General features: G+C 34.2%; 1 protein-coding gene across 2 annotated transcripts; it reads left to right on the top strand.

Annotated features, from left to right (window-relative positions):
• Positions 1-1,387: 1,387 nt before the first annotated feature.
• LOC129304368 (probable polyribonucleotide nucleotidyltransferase 1, chloroplastic) lies at positions 1,388-20,669 on the top strand. 2 transcript variants are annotated; one of them, XM_054943993.1, is made up of 25 exons: positions 1,388-1,806; positions 2,360-2,428; positions 2,934-3,040; positions 3,147-3,189; positions 3,910-3,993; positions 4,530-4,594; positions 5,839-5,995; positions 6,885-6,941; positions 8,306-8,419; positions 9,215-9,481; positions 10,407-10,478; positions 11,654-11,767; positions 12,621-12,713; positions 13,360-13,538; positions 14,650-14,833; positions 15,029-15,076; positions 15,301-15,373; positions 15,856-15,929; positions 16,059-16,166; positions 16,255-16,349; positions 16,977-17,040; positions 17,383-17,436; positions 17,538-17,579; positions 18,904-19,355; positions 20,242-20,669. In XM_054943993.1, exons 1-24 carry the CDS (start codon positions 1,519-1,521, stop codon positions 19,234-19,236), a joined length of 2,784 nt encoding a protein of 927 aa, XP_054799968.1. In that variant the 5' UTR covers positions 1,388-1,518; the 3' UTR covers positions 19,237-19,355; positions 20,242-20,669. The 2 variants fall into 2 exon arrangements, with proteins under 2 accessions (XP_054799968.1, XP_054799967.1); XM_054943992.1 differs by having other exon boundaries at positions 20,199-20,669.
• Positions 20,670-22,615: the final 1,946 nt, after the last annotated feature.

Raw genomic sequence — 22,615 nt, 5'->3', positions numbered from 1 at the left:
GGGCTTGTTTGTTTATGAGATCGATTGTTTTTTCCAAAAGGGGTTCAACAGTACATCTCTGTGATTGATTCAACCAAGAAATGGTGACTTTGCTCATAACAACTTCGTCATCTTCTCTCGGATCCTGATCCGATTCTCTCTTACGCACCTTCCTCCCCCATTGCTTCTGATCACTTCTGACTCTGTAAGCTGCGCAACATTCTCTTGTACGTCTTTTATAATATCTAGAATACAACGTGAATTGGGATTGTAACATTCGCCTCATTGAACAATCCAGATATCTCAAAATAGTTCCCTCAGTTTCCATTCTCAACCATACCATTCCTCTGATGAATCAGATCACACAAGAAATGCAAAGTAAAGGAGAAGGCAAGCGACAGATCCTGACATAAAAGTCACTCCAATGCATATCATGATTGACTGACCGATCTCATCTTTCTTTCCTTTATTTATTTATTTATTTTTTGGGGCAAATGCATTCTACTACCAAATAGGTTGTGACCGATTGTGGAACTTACTATGAATATGAATTAGTTTTGAAACAGTATGGCTTTCACACAAGTAAAATCTGAATTGCAAATTTATTTAACAGTTATTGACATGGAGTTGGCTTTCTTCTTTAGTAGAGGAGATTAGAAAGAGAATCACTATAAATCTGGACCATTAAATTAAATTTGATAATTTAGATTTAATAATTTTTAAAAATATAAATTTAATTTAAACAATTCAAATTTACAACGAAGGAGTAAAAAAAAAAAGCAGTGGAGAGATACTCTTATTAACACAAGCTATCTAATTTATACCTTGTTAATATTATTTAATTGCAATTATTTATTTACAGGAATTATGATTTTTCTTTTTGAAAAAAGTTGTATATTAAAAGGAGGGGTATAATATTTATATTCCATCCGTTAAAAAATATAATTTATTTTTAACAAAATCTCACAACCTAAGTAAAATAATTAATTATTTTTAAATTAATATTATTTTTTTATTTATCTCTATTTAATAGGATATTTTACTTTAAAGTAAATATATAGTGATTTATTTATTATAATTTTTTTTAAAAATAATAATTAAATCTTAAAATATTAAAAATAAATTAAATTTTTAAACATCCAATCTCTAAAAAATACAGTATACATGTTTATATAACCTAGATTATAACTTTCTGATAGTTATTGGAATTTTGTTTCGTTTCGTTTTTTTAAGATATTATATTGCTGGCGTTATAATCAAATGGGCTCAAGCCCATTTGTGCACAGCACTGGTAAGCCTACATGGGCTGAGGAGCTCGGATTTACCAAATATCAAAAGTTATCGGCCCAAAAAAAACAAAAAATCAAAAGAAAATTTAGAAAGGAAGTAAAATTGCGCGACTTAACGGATCAATCGGATAATGGCTGGCGCTGTTCAACTCCGCTGTCTCCCTTGCTCGCCACTCACCAGCAAAACACCGGTCAGTGATTGAAGTGGTGAAATTGAAGAGACCACCAAAAGTTTGAAACAACCACGAAAATGTTCGCATGTCCCGGCATTCACCAGGGCAGACTATACCCTACACAACCCTCCCAGTTCTTCTCTTCCAAGCCTTTCAATCGACTTCTCTTCCCCAGTAGCTCCTGTCATCTCATATCCAGAAAATGCGAGTTCAGTCCTTTATCTTTTTTATTTTCCCGGAAAAACCCTCAGCGGTTCAATTTCAGAGCTTCGGTGGAGCCCGAGGTTTCAGATTCGTCTGTTGGTGATAACCCACAATTTGCGCCGCAACCGTTCTCTGTGAGGATTCCTGTTGGTGATAGACATGTACGTTACTGACATTTTTGGTTGTGCTTTCCTGAACTTGTAATTGAATTGTGACATTTTATTTACCAGTTGTCTATAATCGTTAAGTGCCGCGCGCTTTTTTATTTCTTTTAATTTTTTTTGGTTTAAGTAGGATAGTTTCTGAACGTTGCTAGCTTTGTGAACTTAAACGACGGGGAAGACTTTCTATCCGTTGGCTGACCTTTATTACAAAATTTGGGGCACCGGTATGGCTTCCAAAGTGGATTCTTTGCTGGGCTATATATTTCATTTTCAGTCTTTATGGCCTCTCTTCTCGGGGATAGGGGATGGATTTGGCTTGTATAGTCTAGGAGTGCAAGAATAACAATGAGCATTATGGACTCAAAACAATCGTTTGATAGTGTGATAACAAAGCCTACCTCTTTCCATTGCGCCCCTCATTTACAGATTCTCGATAACAAGTGCTCGGGAAGACTTTTTTATACCTGGTTCTCCATTTTAGATCTCTGTATAGTGTAAGAGAAATGTATTCGGGATTCGTTGAATTATCTATTGTCGTGACATTTTGTAGATTTTGGTTGAGACTGGTCATATAGGAAGGCAGGCAAGTGGTTCTGTTACAGTCACAGATGGAGAGACTGTAAGTTCTCATCTTTCTTCTATTGATTAATTTATCATTTTTTTTTTGACAATGCTATATGGCTCATAATTATGCATGTAAGAAAAGCATTGATACTGTTCATGATTCACATAGTTCAAGAGAGTGTGCACACCGCTAAAGTATTTTCGTTCTTGCTAACTTAGGTTAGGTGATTGGTTAAATGATAATTTTGAGAGATAGCTTCTTGAGTATCAAGACCCAAATACAAGCATGTTGGTGTGTGGCTATGATTGATTGTTGAGTGGATTACTATCTATTTCTTCATAATGAAATGGGGATTAGCAAAAGAATTTCTTGTATGATGCTACTGTTAAACCTCCCAAAATTCAACATTGATTTGTGATGTGTCTTAACTGCACTTCACGCTTCTTTGATCTCTAGCGGTAATATTGAATTATTTGAGAACAGTATATTTTTCATGATAAACTCAACACTTGTTCCTTTGAAAAAAAAAAAAATCACGCCATTGTCTTTCTTATTGCAGATTGTTTACACATCTGTTTGTATAGATGATGTTCCTAGTGAGCCATCTGATTTTTTCCCTCTTTCTGTTAATTATCAAGAGCGTTTTTCAGCAGCTGGTCGGACGAGGTGTTCTTCCCCACAAGTTTCAATGTTTTTAATCTCTTTTGTTTCATTTTGCTTTTGGATATTGGATGAACTAATTGCTTTTTGGTCTTCCTCTACTGTTTTTCAGTGGAGGGTTTTTCAAACGGGAAGGGAAGGCAAAGGATCATGAGGTACTAATTATCAATTTTGGCATTTAGAAGACATGTTTTCTGCTGACAAATGTTCTTGAGTATAATAACCATTTAATTACTTATTGATAATTTGTTTCCCCTTTTGAGATTTACTCTTGCTTATGGTAAGCTCTATACTTAGCTTTTCCTCTCATCATAGTAGCCCTTTTACAATTTCAGATATCTCTGATGTCATGGTGTAATATACCAGTACATTTAAGTTCTCATGTTTGGTAGGCAGTTGAAAGTTATCAAAGAAATGATGCGAAACACATTTTAAGAAACTTGACGTAGAAAATTTAGGGTTGTGAGATACTTATGTTCTGTTTGGCATAGAAAATGATGCCCAGCACAATGGAGGCTTCCTATTGGTTACTGGTGTATCAAATGCAATCATGCTGGATGCATGCATAAAGAATACTGGAAAGCTGCTTATTGTACTTATAAACTTCTTTGCCCTTGTCCTTGTCTTATTGTTCCTTCTCTGTTCTAATGGTTATCCTGTCCTCGTTATACACACTTATTTCCTTGCCCTCATTAGGACGGTTGTCCACCTCTGTCACAAAATAAAGCAGAAAAGGAACAAAATTCACATTATAGATTGTATTTCTTTGTGATGAAGTCCTTTTGTGCAGTACCAGAACCTGGCTGGACATTCTCACGCCTTTTGTTTGTGAGAAACCAATGATTATATTAAAAGGCCATCGATGCTGCTTGCAGGTTCTTATTTGTAGATTGATTGATAGGCCTTTGCGTCCAACTATGCTAAAAGGCTTCTACTATGAAACACAAATATTGTCTTGGGTATGCTCCTTGTAAATTTTCTCCTTAAATTTCATTGTTTATGTGTCTAGTTCTGCTGTTTTTTCTCATTGTCAATTTAATGTGCTTAACTCTGCTTTGTCTCACTCGCATGTAGAGGCATCGTAAGTTATGATTTATGATATTGCATTTCAGTCTGAGTGTCTGCTGTACAATCAGTTTTGGTTGGACTTGATATAAATGTGATGAAAATAAAAAAAAAAAAGAAAAGGAAAAAGACAGGTTGTTTAAGGAAACCCTTGGGGCTCTTCAGTGTGTAAGTCCACTCATATGCTCTTTTGGGACCTTTACTTTTCTTCATACAGTTACTTTCCAGTTTCCCCTAGGTAGGTCATCACAAATTAGAACTGCATGTTCTACATACCCTTCTCAAACAATTGAAGCTTCCTTCTGATTCTGGTCCTTTTAAAATAAATGAAAAGAACTACAAGAGTTGACTTAATGACTTCACTGCTAAGAATTTTTTTTTTTTTTCACGTTTCCACATTCTGACCGTAATTTTGAATTTATTGTTTTAGGTTTTAAGCTATGATGGATTGCACTCGCCTGATTCTCTGGCTGTCACTGCAGCTGGTATAGCAGTGTAAGTTGGTTAGTTTTATACTTTCTGCAATCCTTCGGGGAGTCAGCTAGTGAGCTAGTGAGGGCATATCCCCATGATTGGAGGAATTAATTAACTAAATCAGACAGCCAATAAAGAGTACTTGGGACTATGGATACATTAAATTAGAATATTTTGAGAAAAAAATGGGCATGGAAATTTTTTTGCCTATCAGCCCATCGCTCAGATCTTTCCTAACAAAGAGAGTTGACTGTGATTTAGCTAAAGGAGAATTAAAAAATTATTGAATACAATCTTATATTCTCCCCTCTTCTTCCTCCATTTCATTCGTTTCTCCCTTTTTTTTTTTTCATTTCTTCCTGCCCCCTCTTTCTCTTTTTGTATTTACCCAGACCTATGCAGTTTTTTTCTTATTTTTTTTAAACTTTTTAGCTTTTGTGCAATGATTTATCTCTCTTCTATTGCGAATGTTATCTTCCCAATATATTTCCATATTTCAATCAATATTTAATTTATGCATGCCTTTAATATTTTCTTGTAAGTAATAACTCCACAATAATTGAGTAGAATATAACTAGGTTTGAATGTCAATATATTTTTTTCAGTTAGGCTAACAATTACCTTTGGAAATAATGCTAAACTTATTGAAATATTATTGGTTAAAATAATTTTTACTATTCTATTCACACACACACTTTCAATTTGACAATGATAAATTTCTTTTCTTTATCAGATAAACTTTTTTTCTTTCAGTATGTTATTATGAGGTTTTCAAGAAATTATTATGATGATATTGTTAGCATGTTCTCGTTACTCATTGCATAAGCGCTAAAATATCCAAAATATTTCTTCCTATATAGAGAAGTTATTGGTTTTATTATGAGCACTTTTTGGCACATTATTTTGCCTTTTTGAATTTCTAATTGATTTTTGAATTGAGGAAAAGTATAGGATATTATTAATGAATTAATTTAATGTAATGATAAAATATTAAACTATTTTATTTAAATACTATGTTATACTTTTAAAATAAATTATAATTATACTTTTTTTTAAAAAAAAAATTGCTTGATCTCTCAATTTTGAAGATCATGGCTCTGCCATTGTTTGTGACTGAGGGGCACAACCAAATGTTTGTTACTCCCTTTCATTTGCAGCCAACTTTGAGGCATTTAGTCCCCCTACGTGATGCTATCTATATCTAACATGCACATAATCATTTTCTCTCTGCAGTATTAGTGACCCTAGTCGTTTATTTATTACAGTGCACTTTCAGAACTGCCAATATCAAAAGCAATTGCTGGAGTTCGAATTGGTCTTGTTGGTGATAAGTATATAGTAAACCCTACAACTGAAGAGATGGAGAACTCTGAGCTGGACTTGTTACTAGCTGGCACAGATAGTGCAATACTGATGATTGAGGTAAGCTATTATTCTATTTGATTTTGTAGACGATAACTTATCAGGATTTTGGAATACGCCAATATAACATAAGCTGCTATACACAAATCATTTATAACTTAGCTCCTTCATCTTCAGGAGAACATCATGTATAACTTTCCTAATTTGTGGATAATAGAAGCTGGAACAAGACTGCTGGAAAGCAAGTTTTTAAAGATAGAGAAGTTATTACATATTGACTTCACCTTGATATAGCATTTTTTATCTGCAGTGACTTTTTCATGGCCTTAAGGATTAATACCGTGTCACTGCTATGCCAAAGGAAAAGTGAAGAGGAAACCAAAATGACTTTTTTTATAATAAAAAAATCATCAAAGAGAAGAGACGAGCAATTAAAAAATAAGGACAAAAGGCCTCCTAAAACAGAAAAAAATAGGGACTGTAAATTGTCCTTGTTACTCCTGAGAAGTTTACCATTTTGTGATCTCTAATATTAGTTCAGAAGTTGCTTGGATGCAAATTGAGAGTTTTAACTTGTGAAAGATTGAAGAATTTTCTTGACAGAGAAGGGGTTACCATCAATCAGGACCAAACATGAATCCGAAGTTGTTCAACTTTGCTTGAAGGGCAGCTGCTCAACCATGTGTAGCTTTGATACTTAAAGGGCTGTATCATGGTAGCGAGTGGAATGAGGAAAAAAGATCTAATGGATGAGTCCCTTGGAGCTGCTGAAAAGCCAAAAGGACCTTGGCCTTTTTTTTAAAAAAAAAAAGAATATTGATAAGAAGATATATGCAATAGTAATATGATCCCAATTTGAAGCAAAGCCATTCTTGCAGGGTTATAGTGGTATAAATACTCTATATTTGTAGTTTCATACTGGTTCGACTGCCATAGTTTTTTATTGCAGGGCTATAGCAATTTTCTTCCAGAAGAGAAGTTACTTCAAGCTGTTGAAGTTGGTCAGGTTGTTTCCTTATCTGAGTATGGCAAACAAGCTCGCATTCTTTAGTATATTCAATGACTTTTCTTTTCATCCCTTACACAAAAAACGGAACCTTTAAAATGATTTTGGTTCTGCTTCATGGAAGATATATGGATGTTTGAGGGATTCTCTATTATCTATAGATATTAATAGGGCAGAGAACTAAAAGAGGAAAGACTTCCTGGCTGAGTAAAAAGTTATTCATCTCTGGAAATCTTATTCTCGTTGTTGTTATGAGTGTACCAATGTTAGAATATATTGGGCATATGTTGAAACCGCTAATTTCTCTGCACACCTACATTTAATGTTTTCATTTGAAAAGAAGGTTGATGTAGAAATTCTTCGTATATTCTTGGCATACATGATAATGCAATCTCGAATGTGATAATTGATGATTGGCTAAATCAGCTATTAATCCTAAAAATTTTGGTTCATGTTGATTGATTTTTCAACTTTTCCCTAGTGTGTGTGTTAAAAAAAAAAAAATTAATTAGAGGAGAAAAGAAAATTTATTGTCGGAGGAAGATAAGTTGTTTTCTTAAAGAGACAAATTAAAGAAAACAGAATCTAACAGACTCGAATAGAACAAAATGGTCATTCTCTTCGTATCAAATTGGGAAACTCTCTTGAGAGACCATGTACCAAGCACCAAATATAGATTGTAAATACAAGCCATCTCATAACATCTTTAGGGCAGAGAAATGTCTTGGAATTTGTATGTAGATTGTCAAGGTATGATTAAGCAAAGGGATATCAATGTCTTAGTGATTTTTTCGTTATTGATGTATGTAAAGAGGCTGACAGTCAACTTTATGTTAAGAAAATCTTGGAAAATGAGCTCATTCAGTTAGCACCCTTTATGTTAAGATAGCCATGAGGCTGAGTATGATGACGCCAAAAGGAATCCATAGACATGATTGGATCTCATGGCATAAGTAAGGGGAAAATAACACCCTTGAAGATGCTTGCAATCAGATTAAAGTAAAAAAAGTGATCTGTGAAAATGATGCAATGCTAACAATTTTTTTTTCCCTTGTTATTTCCAAAACCTTTGGATTGTGGAAAATCCTTCTTTTGGATTCACGTTTTCATTATTTTTATAACTCGATGTTGCTGTTCTGTACTTTTCCCTGTTGCATATTGAAATGTCTGCTGATAGGGATTGTACACAAGATACTGTCTCATCATAAAGTCCATAAACTTCTCAAAGCCTTTTGAAACATCAATCACTCTACTGTGAATATTGTATGCATTTGTTTCGTTGAGGCTGGCTAAATCTTCTACGGTTGAAACAGCCATGTACCTAATTACTGATGCTTGATCACTTGCCTATCGTCTAAAATCAGGATGCTGTGCGGGCAATTTGTAATGAGGTAGATGCTTTGGTCAAGAAGTGTGGGAAACCAAAAATGTTTGATGCCATCAAATTACCTCCTCCTGAGCTCTATAAACATGTTGAAGTATGCTCTTTGCCTTACCTTTTCTTTGGTTCTGGAAAAATATGAAATGATTTCTCTATTAACTCTATGTCTCTATTGATGGAGTTTACTTGTTAGATTGTGCAGTTGTTGACATGGCACACATCCATATATGCGGAAATAACATGTAGACAGTTAAAAATAAAAGAAGACAAATGGTTTTAAAAGCTGCTTATCTCCTTTGACGGCTCCAAAATGCTTACTCTGATCCTCACTTGAAATCCTCTATGTGAACCCCTACTTACTGTTCTGTAGTATAACATTGTTGGACAGTTGGATTGAATCCTCTTTCTGGGTTTGGATTTAATTTGGATAGCTTCCTCTTGTTCCTCTTTTATGGTATTGAAATTTCAATGCTTGTTGATGAGATCATTGGCTTCAATGATGGTTCCCATCAGTGCTAACCTCCTTGCATCTCCATGTAACCTTCAGCCCCTGGAGGCGTCTTGCCCTCCAGGACTTTGAAAGGGTACTTCTGGAATGCCAATAGGCATTAAAATTTTCTCCCTGTATCTCCATGCAACGATCAAAGTCATAACCATGTTTGTCAATACTGCCACCTTTATTTCTTCACATCTCCTCCTTCTAAAGCATGGGAGACTAGGTGGCAGTGTATCATATGGTTCTATATCAATTGATTTAGAGAGGGATAGTTAAAACAATTGAGATTTATCAATTTTCTCCTTTGTAGAAAATTGATTCTAGATTTTACTTGATGTTTTTTTTTTTTTTGGGTTAAAGATGAGGATCAGAATAGAAGTGAGTTTTAATGTGCAGGAAATTGCTGGCGCCGAGTTGGTAAAAGTTCTTCAAATTAAAAATAAAATACCAAGAAGGAAAGCCCTTTCATCTTTGGAAGAAAAAGTTCTGAATATACTTACAGAGAAAGGGATTGTCACTAAGGATGCAACACCAAAGAGTAATGCTGAAACTGTTGCAGGCATTCTTGAGGATGAGGACGAAGATGAGGAAGTAATAGTTGATGGTGAAGTTGATGAAGGTGATGTTCATATAAAGCCAACTTCACGCAAACCACATCCATTAGTAAGTCCTTATCTATGTTGTGTTTCGGGATGATTATCTGAGACAATAGATGAATGATTTAATGATAACGAGGCAAAAGTTGTGGACTCATGATGTTTCTGCTGTTTTATGTTGTATTTATTGTGATGGGAGTGCACACATTTTTAATAGTGTCTTGTTGCTTTTTCATCTTACATGGCGTAGATATGTGCTTTTGACTTCCCATTTTGTTATTCATGGCCTCTTCAAGGGAATGCCTGTTAGGATATTCAGAGGGTGGGCAACTTTGTTAGATCCTTGCTTCTATTGCTGTTCTGTTTTCTCTGGGCTTTTCCTTTTTAACGTTGGTGATTAAATACTCTCTCTAATGGCTTCAGGCTTTCTCCATTTCTTATTTTTCTCTGCTTTTTATTCTTTATCCTTTATTTTAGGTCAACTGAATCAGATTGTATTTCTGTTTCTATTTTAGATTGATAACATATTATGGGATAGACTAATCAGTTTAGGATATTTCAGTTTGTTAGTCCTCTGTTTTTATGTTAATAAGGAGAGAGCAGATGTCAGAGTCTGATTAACTTTGATCATTCTTCCCATCATCCATCTACTGAGCCTGATGCTAATATTCCATAGAATCTGAATGGTGTGGAAAGACCTAGGAAGTTTAGTTTTACTTAATGTTTTATTGTAATGATCTCTTTGCAATTGACTTAGGGATCAATTTTAAGGTATTTATATATTAATTTTATTAAGCTTTTGGTAAGTGTTTAAACAACACTAGAATTAGAGCTGCTGGATGTTTGGCTTGTTGGCTTAGTTTTATTATGCCTATGTATGGGCTGTCATTCTATTGAACAATATAATTTTTTGCTCAATTTTAATGTCATTGCAATCAACATCACATATGCTGTCATTGTTTTTTAATGTGGCTAAAACTGTCTTCCTTCAGTTTGCTGAGGTTGATGTGAAGCTGGTATTTAAAGAAGTTACATCCAAGTTTCTACGCAGACGTATTGTGGAGGTATGAGTACTTGTAATACAATAAATAAGAGCTCTATGCAAACATCATTGTCTAAGTTAGTTTTCTCACCCGTCTGACTGGGACTTCTGTCCCACAAAATTATTTAAGAAGAAACTTGTGACTGAAAGTATGGAATTATGCTTCCATCAAAGTGAGCACAATATCAAGGAACCTTCTTATCCTTCTTAAACTCAAGTCAATATAAATGAGAGTTAAGATTTTTATAAGACCCCATCATTGGTCAATGTCAAAACTTTTAAAAGGAGACATGGAAAGAATAGAAAAGTGACAGCAAAAATGGAACTGTTAGTTTAGGAGAAGATCCTATGGGTAAAGACCAGCTGACACATCTAAGTAGGAAAGGAAAGCTAGGTAGTGTTGGTAGGAGTAATGAGCAATTTTTTGGCTCTTTAAATCTGTAATTTCGTGCAGAGGGGGAGAGAGTATTTTGGAGAATTGTGGTCAAAGTGAGGAGAGTACTGCCCTCTCGAATGCCAGATTGTGGGTGGAGAAGATGATCGTTTCTTCATCATTTTATCTTTCTACCTTAATGTGTATTTGTGAGAGGCTTGTGCTTGTTGCTGTCAAGAGGGTGTATTTTATGATGTTTACTGTACACTGCAGTTGTCATCTGAGTGTAGTTTCATTCCTTATTTTGCTTGTGATCCCATTCTCTTATTCAGCAAATAGTAATTTTTAGTTACATTTGAAGTGTATTTTCTGGTTTTCCTTGTTTTTAAGCTTAATAGAGTGGAGGGTTCCATCAGATTTTCAAATTAGGACAGACCCATCAATCTCCAAAGTCCAAACAACTAGCTATAAAGTTGTCAAGCTAACTTGCAATGCAAAAAAATAGATTGTTATTTATTCAAAAACTTTTTAAACAAATGATACAAATATCAGGAAAAAAGATTGTTATGGGCCTGTGCAATTGAATCACTTGTTCCTAGTATTTTTAAGAACAAAGCATTTCAAGGAATCAGCTCATTTGGGCAAACTTGACTTAGTGTACGCAATGGCTTCAAGTAGTTTTTGTTTAATTTGTGCTTGAAAGTTTGGGAACATTGGCTATATTTATGTGTATTGCCAAACTACCTGATAGCTTATCTACTTTGTGAGTTATTCAAATAGAATGTATTCATGTTTACTTATTTTAATATCTACGCATGTTATAGGGGGGTAAAAGGAGCGATGGGCGAGCACCAAATGAAATACGACCAGTGAATTCAAGATGTGGCTTACTTCCTAGAGCACATGGAAGTGCTCTTTTTACAAGAGGAGAAACTCAGGTTTGAATCAGCTACTATTGGTAATACATAAGAGCTCTACAATCACTTGGCATGTTCATCAAAGAGACCCCCTAAAAGAATCCATGAGTTGAGCTTCAAAGAAGGCCCATAAAACTATCCTTTTCCATATCATTTCCAGGGACTCTGACTCCATCAGGGGAAAAACTGGAAGACCTGCATACAGTAGAGAGAATTACTCTTGTTTTCCCGTCAAAGTCTTAATTTCACCCTTGGAGCTCCTCTCATTTCCCTTAAGTAAAGCAATCCACCTTAAACTTCTTGGACATAAGCCATGAACCAACCATGATCTGCAACTTATTGCATTGGGCTATGAAAAATGGTTAGGATCCAATCCTTTCCCTGCCTCCTGAGAATGCCATAATATATTATCTGTTAACTCTGCTATAGTTTGCATAACGCACTTGCTGATTAAATAATACAATAAATCCATCATTGTTAAACTGCTGTCCCAAATTTCTGTTTCCTCCAAAGCAGCTTTGAGGAGCTTTGCTTCTCCAAAATGCTCTTTAAAAGACTGGTCATTTTTTTCCTGCATAATTTTCGTAAGAGGCTTCTGCTATGAAGATTAGGCATCTTTCCCCCTCTAACTTTAATAAGACCATAAATTTATTTGCCATCAATCAGAGGCCTAGTTGTTGATCTTGCTTCTTTTGGGAAAGTTAGTTGTCTTGATGAATATTACTATTGATTCTTTTCTTTTGTTTGATTTGTTCAGTCTTTCTTTCAATTCTGTTAGGGTGGTATTCAATGGTGCATCTTGAAATGGGGGACAAATTGTTGCCCATATTTCTGACTACGTTCTTTGACTTGTTCCATTTTATCTGTTTGGCAGTCACTTGCAGTTGTTACTCTCGGAGATAAGCAAATGGCACAAAGAGTAGACAATCTCATAGGTGTTGATGAATTCAAGAGGTTCTATCTTCAGGTCTCTTTGGAACTTGACTGCTTTCATATTTTGTTCTCATCTAATCCACTGGCTAGATATTGTTGTTAATGGCCGAAAAAGTGAAATTTTTTTATCTAAAATGACTGTTGTAAAAGCTTTCAGTTTCCAATGATTTTATAGGTTATCTCATTTGTGAGCTGCTCAGGCTTAAGTCATATAAAAGTTTGTTCATTTTAGCTTAGTTCATTAATAGAAATTCATAGATAAATAATTAGTAGTTGTATGATCATGTCTGGAAATAGAATGGTATAATCTCTTTTGCCCTTTGGTTATGATGAGACCAGTTGATGGCTAATGGTTCATGGATATCAAGAAGGAATAGCGTCACACAACATATTGTGGCATTTACTTTGTCTATCTAATAGCAACTTATTGATATGTTTAGAGTTTTACAGTTTAATATGCAAGAGGGTGTTGGACTTTTTATCTAAAGAAAAGGAGAAGAGAGAGATTGGACCAATATATTGTAATTTTAGCTTTAAGGCTTACTATTTTCTTTAAATTTTTCTTTAGGTGGATATTTTCTCCTAATATTTTTGTGAAAGGAACTTTCTGGTTTGACATGCAAGTTTTTTTCATATGTCAAAAATCGGCATCGTTGCGGCTCACTAGCTATACTTTGCAGTATTCATTTCCTCCTTCATGTGTTGGAGAGGTTGGCCGGATTGGGGCTCCAAGTAGAAGAGAAATTGGTCATGGGACGCTGGCAGAGAGAGCTCTAGAATCAATTTTGCCTTCTGAAGCTGACTTTGCTTACACTATACGTGTTGAGAGTACTATCACTGAAAGCAACGGCTCTTCAAGGTGTAATTTTTAAGTCTCAGTTCTGTCAAAAGTTACTTATGTTTTTGCATTCATATGATATCAACGTCCCTTTGATGAAAATTTGAAGATCTCAAAAGGGCTTAAATCATCTTCACTTTATTCTTTTCCAACCTAAATAATTTCAGCATTATAAAACTTCCTTCGTTGTGGCTGGCGTTATACATGTAACCTTTGAAGTGTGAAGGAGAATGACTATGCTGAAAGGTGTGATTTAAAACTAGGTTGGGCTTGTATATATACACCAAGGTTTGTAAAAGGTCTATGCAGTTCAGGCTTTGTCTCCTAACATTTATGTTTTGTGCAGTCTTTTGAGTTGATGTACTGTTTTCCTGTAGAGAATTTGGACAATTATAGGATGAGTTGTTTGAACTTTTTTCTCATGCTAGTGAATAGAAGCTGGGTATTCCCAGCTTGTCAGCAAATGCCTCAAAATTTGGTTTAGGAATCCCTTTGCTTGGAAGATATGGTATTTGTTTCTAGGCAGGCATATATCATACTTATTACCCCATCTTCCTTCTTTTCTTTAATGAAATGTTGGTGTTCCTCAGCATGCTTTATACCAAGCTTCATTAGGAAAAATCTTCACACTCCTCAGCTCATTTTTCTCTAAAAATAAGCTGTTTCCTATTGGAAAGGGCATAGACTAGTCAACCATACTTGTTAACTGGAACTCCTTGACCTTTTTAAACTGCGGGTTCAGATCTGCTTCAACCGGCTTTCCTGTTTCTTTCAACAAGTCTATAGGGTGCTTGCTTTTGGAAATCAGGATACCTCATTTACATTTTGCGGCTTTCACTCCTAAGAAATATGAGTTCCTCAATTTCCTGAATTTTAATTTCACTATAAAGTACTATCTTCAACTTCTTTATATCTTCTATGTGACTCTGGTTAATATAATGTCACCCACATGCATAATGAGAATAGTTCTCTTTACATTCATGCGAATGAATAGATTGAGTGTTCTTTATTTTGGCTTATGATACTTCTGCTGTTCTCTTTTCCTCAGGAGACTCTTCTTACAGATATGATTTATTATATACAGTTACTGAACTTCCCCACTATAAATGCCAAAATTTTCATCTTGATGCAGCATGGCATCTGTTTGTGGAGGTTGCTTAGCATTGCAAGATGCTGGGGTTCCAATTAAGTGCTCTATTGCTGGGATTGCCATGGGTATGGTGCTGGACACCAAGGAATTTGGAGGGGATGGAACTCCACTCATTCTCTCTGACATTACTGGATCTGAAGATGCATCTGGAGATATGGATTTTAAGGTTTCACTTTTTGGAATTAGAATCACAATACCTATTTGCTCTCTTGTTTTCTAATTAAATTAACAAATACTTTTGAGTGTTCAGTTGGGTTTCTTCTGTTTTTTTTTTTTTTTTCCTTTCTATTTTATTTATCATGTCTCAAGATAAGTGTTATGATGATGCTAAAGATAATTTCCAACTGATTATGTAATGCAGGTTGCTGGAAATGAAGATGGCATAACTGCATTTCAGATGGACATTAAGGTAGATCAACCTTTCAATACTAATTTCTTTATAATCTTATTTTTTTTCCTGTTTATTTTGGTTTCAATTACATGCCTTTTTCTTGCCCTGAGGATAGTATTTCTTTTCTTCCAGTTATTTGTAATCACTTTCCCTTTCCAATTAAATAAACAATAACAGTTGTGTTTGACTTTTATGAAATGTTTTATATAGAATACTTTTAACCAACAATTGACAACTTATAGGTAGGAGGAGTTACTTTGCCCATCATGAAAGAAGCACTCCTGCAAGCCAGAGATGGCCGAAAGCATATTCTTGGTAAAGTTTGATTGAATGTGACCATACAACACTGCCCTAAGGAATTGTGTATTGGGCCTTATGTTTTGGAACTAAATGTTGACTTTGGCGTATGCATCCATAAAGATTGGTTTTTGACTTTTGAGCTGTTTTATTTGAGAAGAGAAATAACACAAGAAAAAAGATTGGGCTATAAAATAAGAAACATTTACCTGTTACAAGTGATGATTCGTAAAATTGGTAAATCTTATAGAATGCTGAGTTGTAGGTGGAGGCTGATTCAAGTAGAATTGAAGACAAAAAGAGGATGATCAATGATGACTTGAGTAACATAATATTTATTTAAAAATGTGGAAGAGGATATGACTTGTTATTTAACTAAATGCACGAGTATTCAGCTCAAACATAACTGATTTATAAGCCAAGAATGCGTTTTTGTGCTTTTGAGTTCTTAAATAAGTGATTCCATGCCTTCATTTTCGTTTTCCCGTTTCCTGATCCAGGTGAAATGATGAAATGCTCGCCTCCTCCTGCAAAAAGTCTTTCAAAGTATGCACCTCTCATTCATGTTATGAAGGTCTGTTCCACCCCTCTAATTCCCTTTTCATTTCTATATTGCGTGTTTGTTACTATTGTCCATTTTATGATCCAATCCAAAAGTTATGACGTGAAGCATTTTCCTTTCTCACATTCATATATTTCATAGGTCAAACCTGACAAGATAAATCTTATAATTGGTACTGGTGGGAAAAAGGTGAAGAGCATCATTGAAGAATCTGGAATAGAGGCTATTGATACAGAAGATGATGGCACTGTAAGAAGACACTCAGCTTATATACATGCTTTCACATGATAAACTTGGGCATTTCTATTGTAATGAGTACCTTATTTGGCTTTGGCAGGTCAAAATTACTGCAAAAGATTTGTCAAGTTTGGAGAGGTCTAAAGCTATTATTAGTAATTTGACAATGGTTCCTACTGTTGGTGATGTATATAGGTAGCACTTTGTTTTTTTCTTCTTATTTCTGTCTTGCTTGGACTATACAACGATTTACAAAGCTAAAGCAACTTTCTTTTACACACACACACACACACACACACAAGTAAATGTCTAAAGAAAAAGACTTGCTTAAAATAGTTGGGAAAAAGCTTCAGCATCTGCTAGGGATCTATGGGCCTTGATTGCTGTATTTGACTTATTTAAGCTTGCTTGATGTGGCATCAGAATCATTTACTAGGTAGGGGTAGGGTTGTTAATCCTTATCCATCATTAAGTATTCTTAGGTTGTGCATGCTTTCACTGTTTTCCCTTTTGTGTTTGTATGCTTTTGGTTTCTTTTTCCTCTCAATAGAAGACGATGCTTTGGGGCAGATTTGTTCGTCATACTTTCTAGTATTTTGGTTGTGATTATTAGCAGTAGAATTTTCCCTGGGAATAAAATAAAGTTTTGAGGGCTTTGATGTTTTGATTGCTGTCTTATGGTTTTTTCTTCAAATTTTTTGTTAATGAAGATATATTTTCCTTTTCCTTGTTCTATTATTTTTCTTTATAATAAAGTCTTATTTTTGTTCATGCTAGTAATCTTTAGATAAAGATTATAATACTTTACTATGTATATTTCAGGAACTGTGAAATCAAGTCTATAACTCCATATGGAGTGTTTGTAGAGATAGCACCTGGTCGTGAGGTACTTGTTTCAACTAGGTTTCCAAATCAGCATTATAACATGGCAGGGAACTGACAACTGATTCAATTGCATTTTCTTAGGTTTCATTCTGAAATTGCATATTGAATCTTGCTCATCTCTGAGAGTTCATGTTTGCTATTTTTAATGTTTTTAATGGAATAAACAGTTCATTTGAAATATGAGGATATTGAATGCCTGCAATTTTTGTTTTTTGTTTGTGTTTTTACTTTTCTTCAGAAGGTTTTAAAAATTGAAATCAAGTGATAGTGCTTCCGTATAAAATGTTACAAATTCCAAACTACGTAATTAATATTCGAATATTTTGCTTTGCGTTTTATGTAGGGATTATGCCATATCAGTGAACTGAGTTCAGGTTGGCTAGCCAAGGCAGAAGATGTAAGCCTCTCTCTCTCTCTAATTTCTAGTTTTTCCTCATAAAGAAATTTAGTTACTATATGCAAAAAATGGTGACAAAATACTTGAATTTATTTCTCTAGGCTTTTAAAGTGGGAGATCGTCTTGATGTCAAGCTTATAGAGGTATGCCAATTTACAATTTCAAGTTCTTGAATCCTGTAGTGGCCTTTACCTTTCTTCCCCCTGAACATTGATGGTGATTTGGCGTTGGTGCACATGCCAGACTAAAACTCCCACGTGATGTTTAGTCCTTGTGCTGGGTTATTTTTTGTGAGTTAGCTTTCTGAATTGTAGCTGACTTGCAGAAACATAGTTAAAGAATAACACTGCTTAAATAGTTGTGTTTAGGGATGGATTTCCATTTTCAATAATGCTTTATAGGGCTTGACTTTTCTTTTCAAAACGCCAATGCTTTTTGCCGTACAAGATTTTATATTAAAATAAGATTTGAGATTCAATCATGATCTCCCATTTATAACTCTTCTCAACTATTTCATAGTATACGAGATATAACTCCCCTTCCCTTTCTAAGAGGACCTAAACGAGTCATAACTTCTTAGAAGATTCGATGGATTGAGTTTTCTCCTGATCTGCGATTTGGATAGCATGACATTTTAAATTTTCATTTATAAAAAAGTTATATCTTTTCTTACTGCAGCCTTGTGTCATTGTTATTTGAACTACTATTTACTTTGGCAGGACATATGGTATTGTGTTGCTAGTCTTATTTTTTTTGATTAATTTCTATTTCAGTAGTTAATTTATTGGTCTGCTTTAGTTGTATTGCAGAGATGTGCCTAGTTTTGTGTTAAATGTAATGTGAAGGGCAATGTTTATACTTCATTTAAGTTACTATAGAACGGTATTATGGTTATGCGTCAAATTCATATGTTTATTATATTTATTTGTGACGGTGTGTTTTACTGTTTTTCTTTTCCGTTCTCATCCTCTGAAGATCAAAATGCACCAAGCAATTGTTGAGAGTTTTAGTCAGTCTTCGACTTGATTATAAGTCAGTTATTTCATTTTATACGCATCAGATCATGAATGAGTAATAGCATCCAAGCTCCAAAAATATTCCCTTTATTTCTAATTTTCTGTTCCCAAGGAATGATATTTTTGCAGAATTCCTATGAATATAACCGAACATAATGACATGGTAATTACATGAAAAAGAGATATATTGACATTTCTTTTTTCAATTGATTCTTTTCCAATATTTGAGTTTAAAGTTTATCACTTTCTTTCCTAGAACTGAAGTCTTGGCTGAAATTGGTTTCAGTTCCTGCTTTGGTCAGTTACATCACAAGATTCTGTTTCATATTTTTGTGAACTATATATAAGTTCATTGTCCTGGGGATATGATTTTGTTCCTCACTTTAATGAGATTCGGTTTTAACTTACTGCCTGTTAAATGTTCTCTTACGCTTGTGGGCATGCACTACAGAAAAATGACAAGGGACAGTTGCGCCTTAGCCATCGAGCACTGCTTCCTGATTCAAGTCCTGAAAATCAAAATGTGAAGCAGGATGCTGAAAAATCTGCCGAACAGAATATTGAACAGCCTAAAGACAAGAGTTACACTCCCAAAGTAACAGCTTCACATAAAAGTAGTTCGGAGGATGTCTCTGTACTTCCATCTAAAAAGTTTGTAAGGAAGTTGGTTAACCCTGGCCAGGATAAGCCTTCAACTGACAAAGACAAGACAAAAAAGAATAGCAAGAAAGAAGTTGGTAGTTTCTCTAGCAAAGATGAAAGTAGCTTGGTTGGAGAGGCTTAAAATAGGCAACCTATATATTTTCAAGGTGGACATAAGACACGGGAACTTATGAGAATGACTTGGTTCCATTTGCACAGGCAGGATGAGGTTGGAAGCGCTTACATACTAACAAATGAACGGTATGTGTAAACCTATGTCTATCGGTGTTTGGCCATCTGCTAACTCATTGCATATTTGTTTTGTTATTATAAAAAAATCAGAGGATAATCAAATATAATTTTGATTCAACAACTCATCGTGGCTGGGAAAAAAGTAGCAAAATGGTAGAACTAAGTGCTCTATCTCCGTTCAATGAGTTGCAATTTATCAGCCACAGAAATGACATTATTGAGAATCAGAATTCCTTTAGGTTAGCAGTTGAATAAAACTTATCGAACTTGCAATTTAGCAGCGGCTGAATGAGATTAACAATGATAATTCCTTTACCCAGTTAGCAGTTGAATGAAACTTTTATTTTGACTTAAGAAGCTATAAGTAACCAGTAATGATTATGAATATATGATCTAATCAAACTTTCTAGTTCTCCTAACTTTTTTCCTGCCATAACAGAAAACAGTCTTTCCCCAAGTAGTAGTTGTTTTGGGAAGCATCTGGTTATGACCATCCTTTGTCATTCCCAAGTTGATTGCTGTTGTTTGTTTCATTCAAAAAAAGTTTGCCTTCAAGATTTGATTGCCAAATCAAGATTTGATTGCGAAATCTTGAAACCTTTAGAGATACCCTTGGAAACCTTTTGTTTATGCAGACATTGCTTTTCCAATGTATTCATTTCATGATGAGAAAGCATATGATAAAATTGATGACCGACTCTTTTCCGTAGTTTCTTCTGGTATCTATGAAGTATTCAGTAAAAGCCTTTCGTTGCTCTTGAGTCTTTGCTCCTCTTGCTGGTTACTTTAGTTTGCTGATGAACATTCTGTTTCCTTTATCAATGAGGCAGTTTTCGTTGGCTTGTTTTCCAGTGTGAATATGTCTACTTGCCTGCTGATGGAGCACAATCTACAGGTCTCTGGAAAGATTTCGTTGAGGCACCCTTGTTACCTGGCTCACGAAAGCTTGATTCCGATGAGATAGCTCCCCGTGGGAATTGGCAGATAAAGTTGCATATAAGCAGGAAAAACTAAGCTCTGATCTCCGAAGCTACTTTTGTCCACAAAAAATCAATGGACTGTCACTACACTGTGAGTGTGGCATTATATACACGCGGCTTGAGAATTTTGTCCGTTCCCCACTTTTGATATTTCTATTTCTTCGGTTCGTTTATAGTTTCCCCCCTCGTAATTGTTTTGTATGATGCTTTGTCTTCTGTAATTGCTTCTATAAGGAACGGTCTTGTGTGTTATAGCACAGAAGGTCTTGGGTGTTTTACGTCGCATTGTAGGTACTCAGTCTTCTTTAGAACAATTTAATTCAGCTCGATTTACTATTGTTCATGTTTATACGAATTATGCTAAATTGTGAGAGACAGTAAACAAGTTGGCAACTTTACGTGGGGAAACAATACAAAGGGGAACTGGTTTATCGTCATTCACGTTTACATCACAAAAGGTGCAATTCTACTGTATTTGATTTTATTTATATGTAGAATTGAAGTGCTAAACATGAATATCATAAACTTATTGAAAACTTAATCATGTGATGTTGAATTGTCAATTTTTTTTTTTTTTAAGATAAGGCTACGGAATTCTATGCGGGGGAGAGACAAAATTCAAGTCATGTTAAATTTCATGGAGAATTATTTCCTGAAAGCAAATGATTGAAAATTAGATTTTTTTTTTTTTTTTTTTGAAGGCCGGGTGAATAAGCATGTTGGCTTATCTGTTAGTTTTCTTAAACATATAATTTAAGGTGATGATTTAATCTTTTCATGACAAAATTTGTCTTTCTTTATAGTTTTTGAAAGGTAACTCTTGGAAAAATTATGTTGAATGAGTGAGAGAATTTTTATAAAATTAAAAGGATATTGATTTTAGTGAATTGTTCATTCCAACAAAAATGAAGCCTTTTTAAAATGTCTAAAAGTTCAGTCACAATGTTGGGTTAATAGTTAAGATATTTTGAAAATCTCTTAATCCAGCTCTCTTTGTCATTTCATATGATGCTATCATAAACTGTAGCCCTGTTGGATATGATAAAACTATCAAGGTTAAGTTGGACCCATCCTATTTTTAGAAGTCTTCATTTGGCCTCAGATCTTTCACTATCACTATAAAAGATATTAATTCTTGATTGAATCATCATATTATCAATAACTTGTTAGATGCTAAAAAATGTAATGTCTGTGTCCTGGTTTTTCTCTTTAAAATAAATCCTTTTGCATCATGCTTTCCAAATATTTCAATAGACATGAGTGAGAAGCTTTTGCCATGGAATTTATGGTGTTTAGGTTGCCAATCTTGATTTTTGCATTTTAAATTATTCAATCCTATAAATTATCAACATTATAATTCATGATTTGATTTATTTATTGTGGTTCCAATTTAACTTTCAAATGGAATTTTTGTATGTTAAATATATTTGATTTTTTCAATTTCCTTTTAGAATATAAGAAAATAACATTAAAATTTACTATTGAAATTATTATTGGCCAAAAAATTTTACAACTAAAATATGAAATCTAAAATTTATAGCAAGCTTTACGGTACACATAGAAATAGGAAATCAGGTGGGCTCAGCCCTTAGAGATGGGAATCAGAGGGGGCTCGACCATTAAGGACTCAAGATCTAAAGCTTGATTATCCAAAATTTAATCTAATTTTGAGGCTTGACCCTTATTCAAATGAATCAGGGCCAGGCCCTTAATCCCTCTTTCACAAAAGAACAAGTCTAACATTTTAATTTAAATAGAATATTTTAAAATTCAACATAAAACAAATCAAAATCTTACATAAAAATTAACATAAAATTTGATAAAGATTTAGCAGTCTAAATTTAAGATGAAAAGTAAAATTTTCATAAATGTAAATTTAAATCCTCCTCATTATCATCTAAAAATTAAATTTTAGATCCATCAAATGCATGTCAACTTATTAAAGATGGAGGGGAAGATTCAATATCAATTATCTATGTAACTTTTTCTTCATCACTTACAATAAATATCAACCAAATTACGTTATTTTTGTATGAATGTTAACCAAATTGTGTTATTTTTTTTTTTGTGTGTGTGTAAACCAAATTGTGTTATTTTTATGTGTGTGCATTACTTATAATAAATATTAATCAAATATTTGTGTGCGCGCACATGTGTGGGTGTACGCGCATGCCAAATTGTGTTTTTTTCTTGTGTGTGAATTGAATTGTGTTATTTTTGTGCTTATGCGTGTGCATGTGTGTGAATTTTGCTTGATAGTATCAACTTTCATGTAATAATTCAAAGGAT

This window comes from Prosopis cineraria, unplaced genomic scaffold, assembly GCF_029017545.1.
Source record: "Prosopis cineraria cultivar Desert tree isolate PC_DT_omini unplaced genomic scaffold, ASM2901754v1 PC3, whole genome shotgun sequence".
NCBI classification, from domain to species: Eukaryota; Viridiplantae; Streptophyta; class Magnoliopsida; order Fabales; family Fabaceae; genus Prosopis; species Prosopis cineraria.
This window is presented reverse-complemented; position numbering and strand designations above follow the sequence as displayed.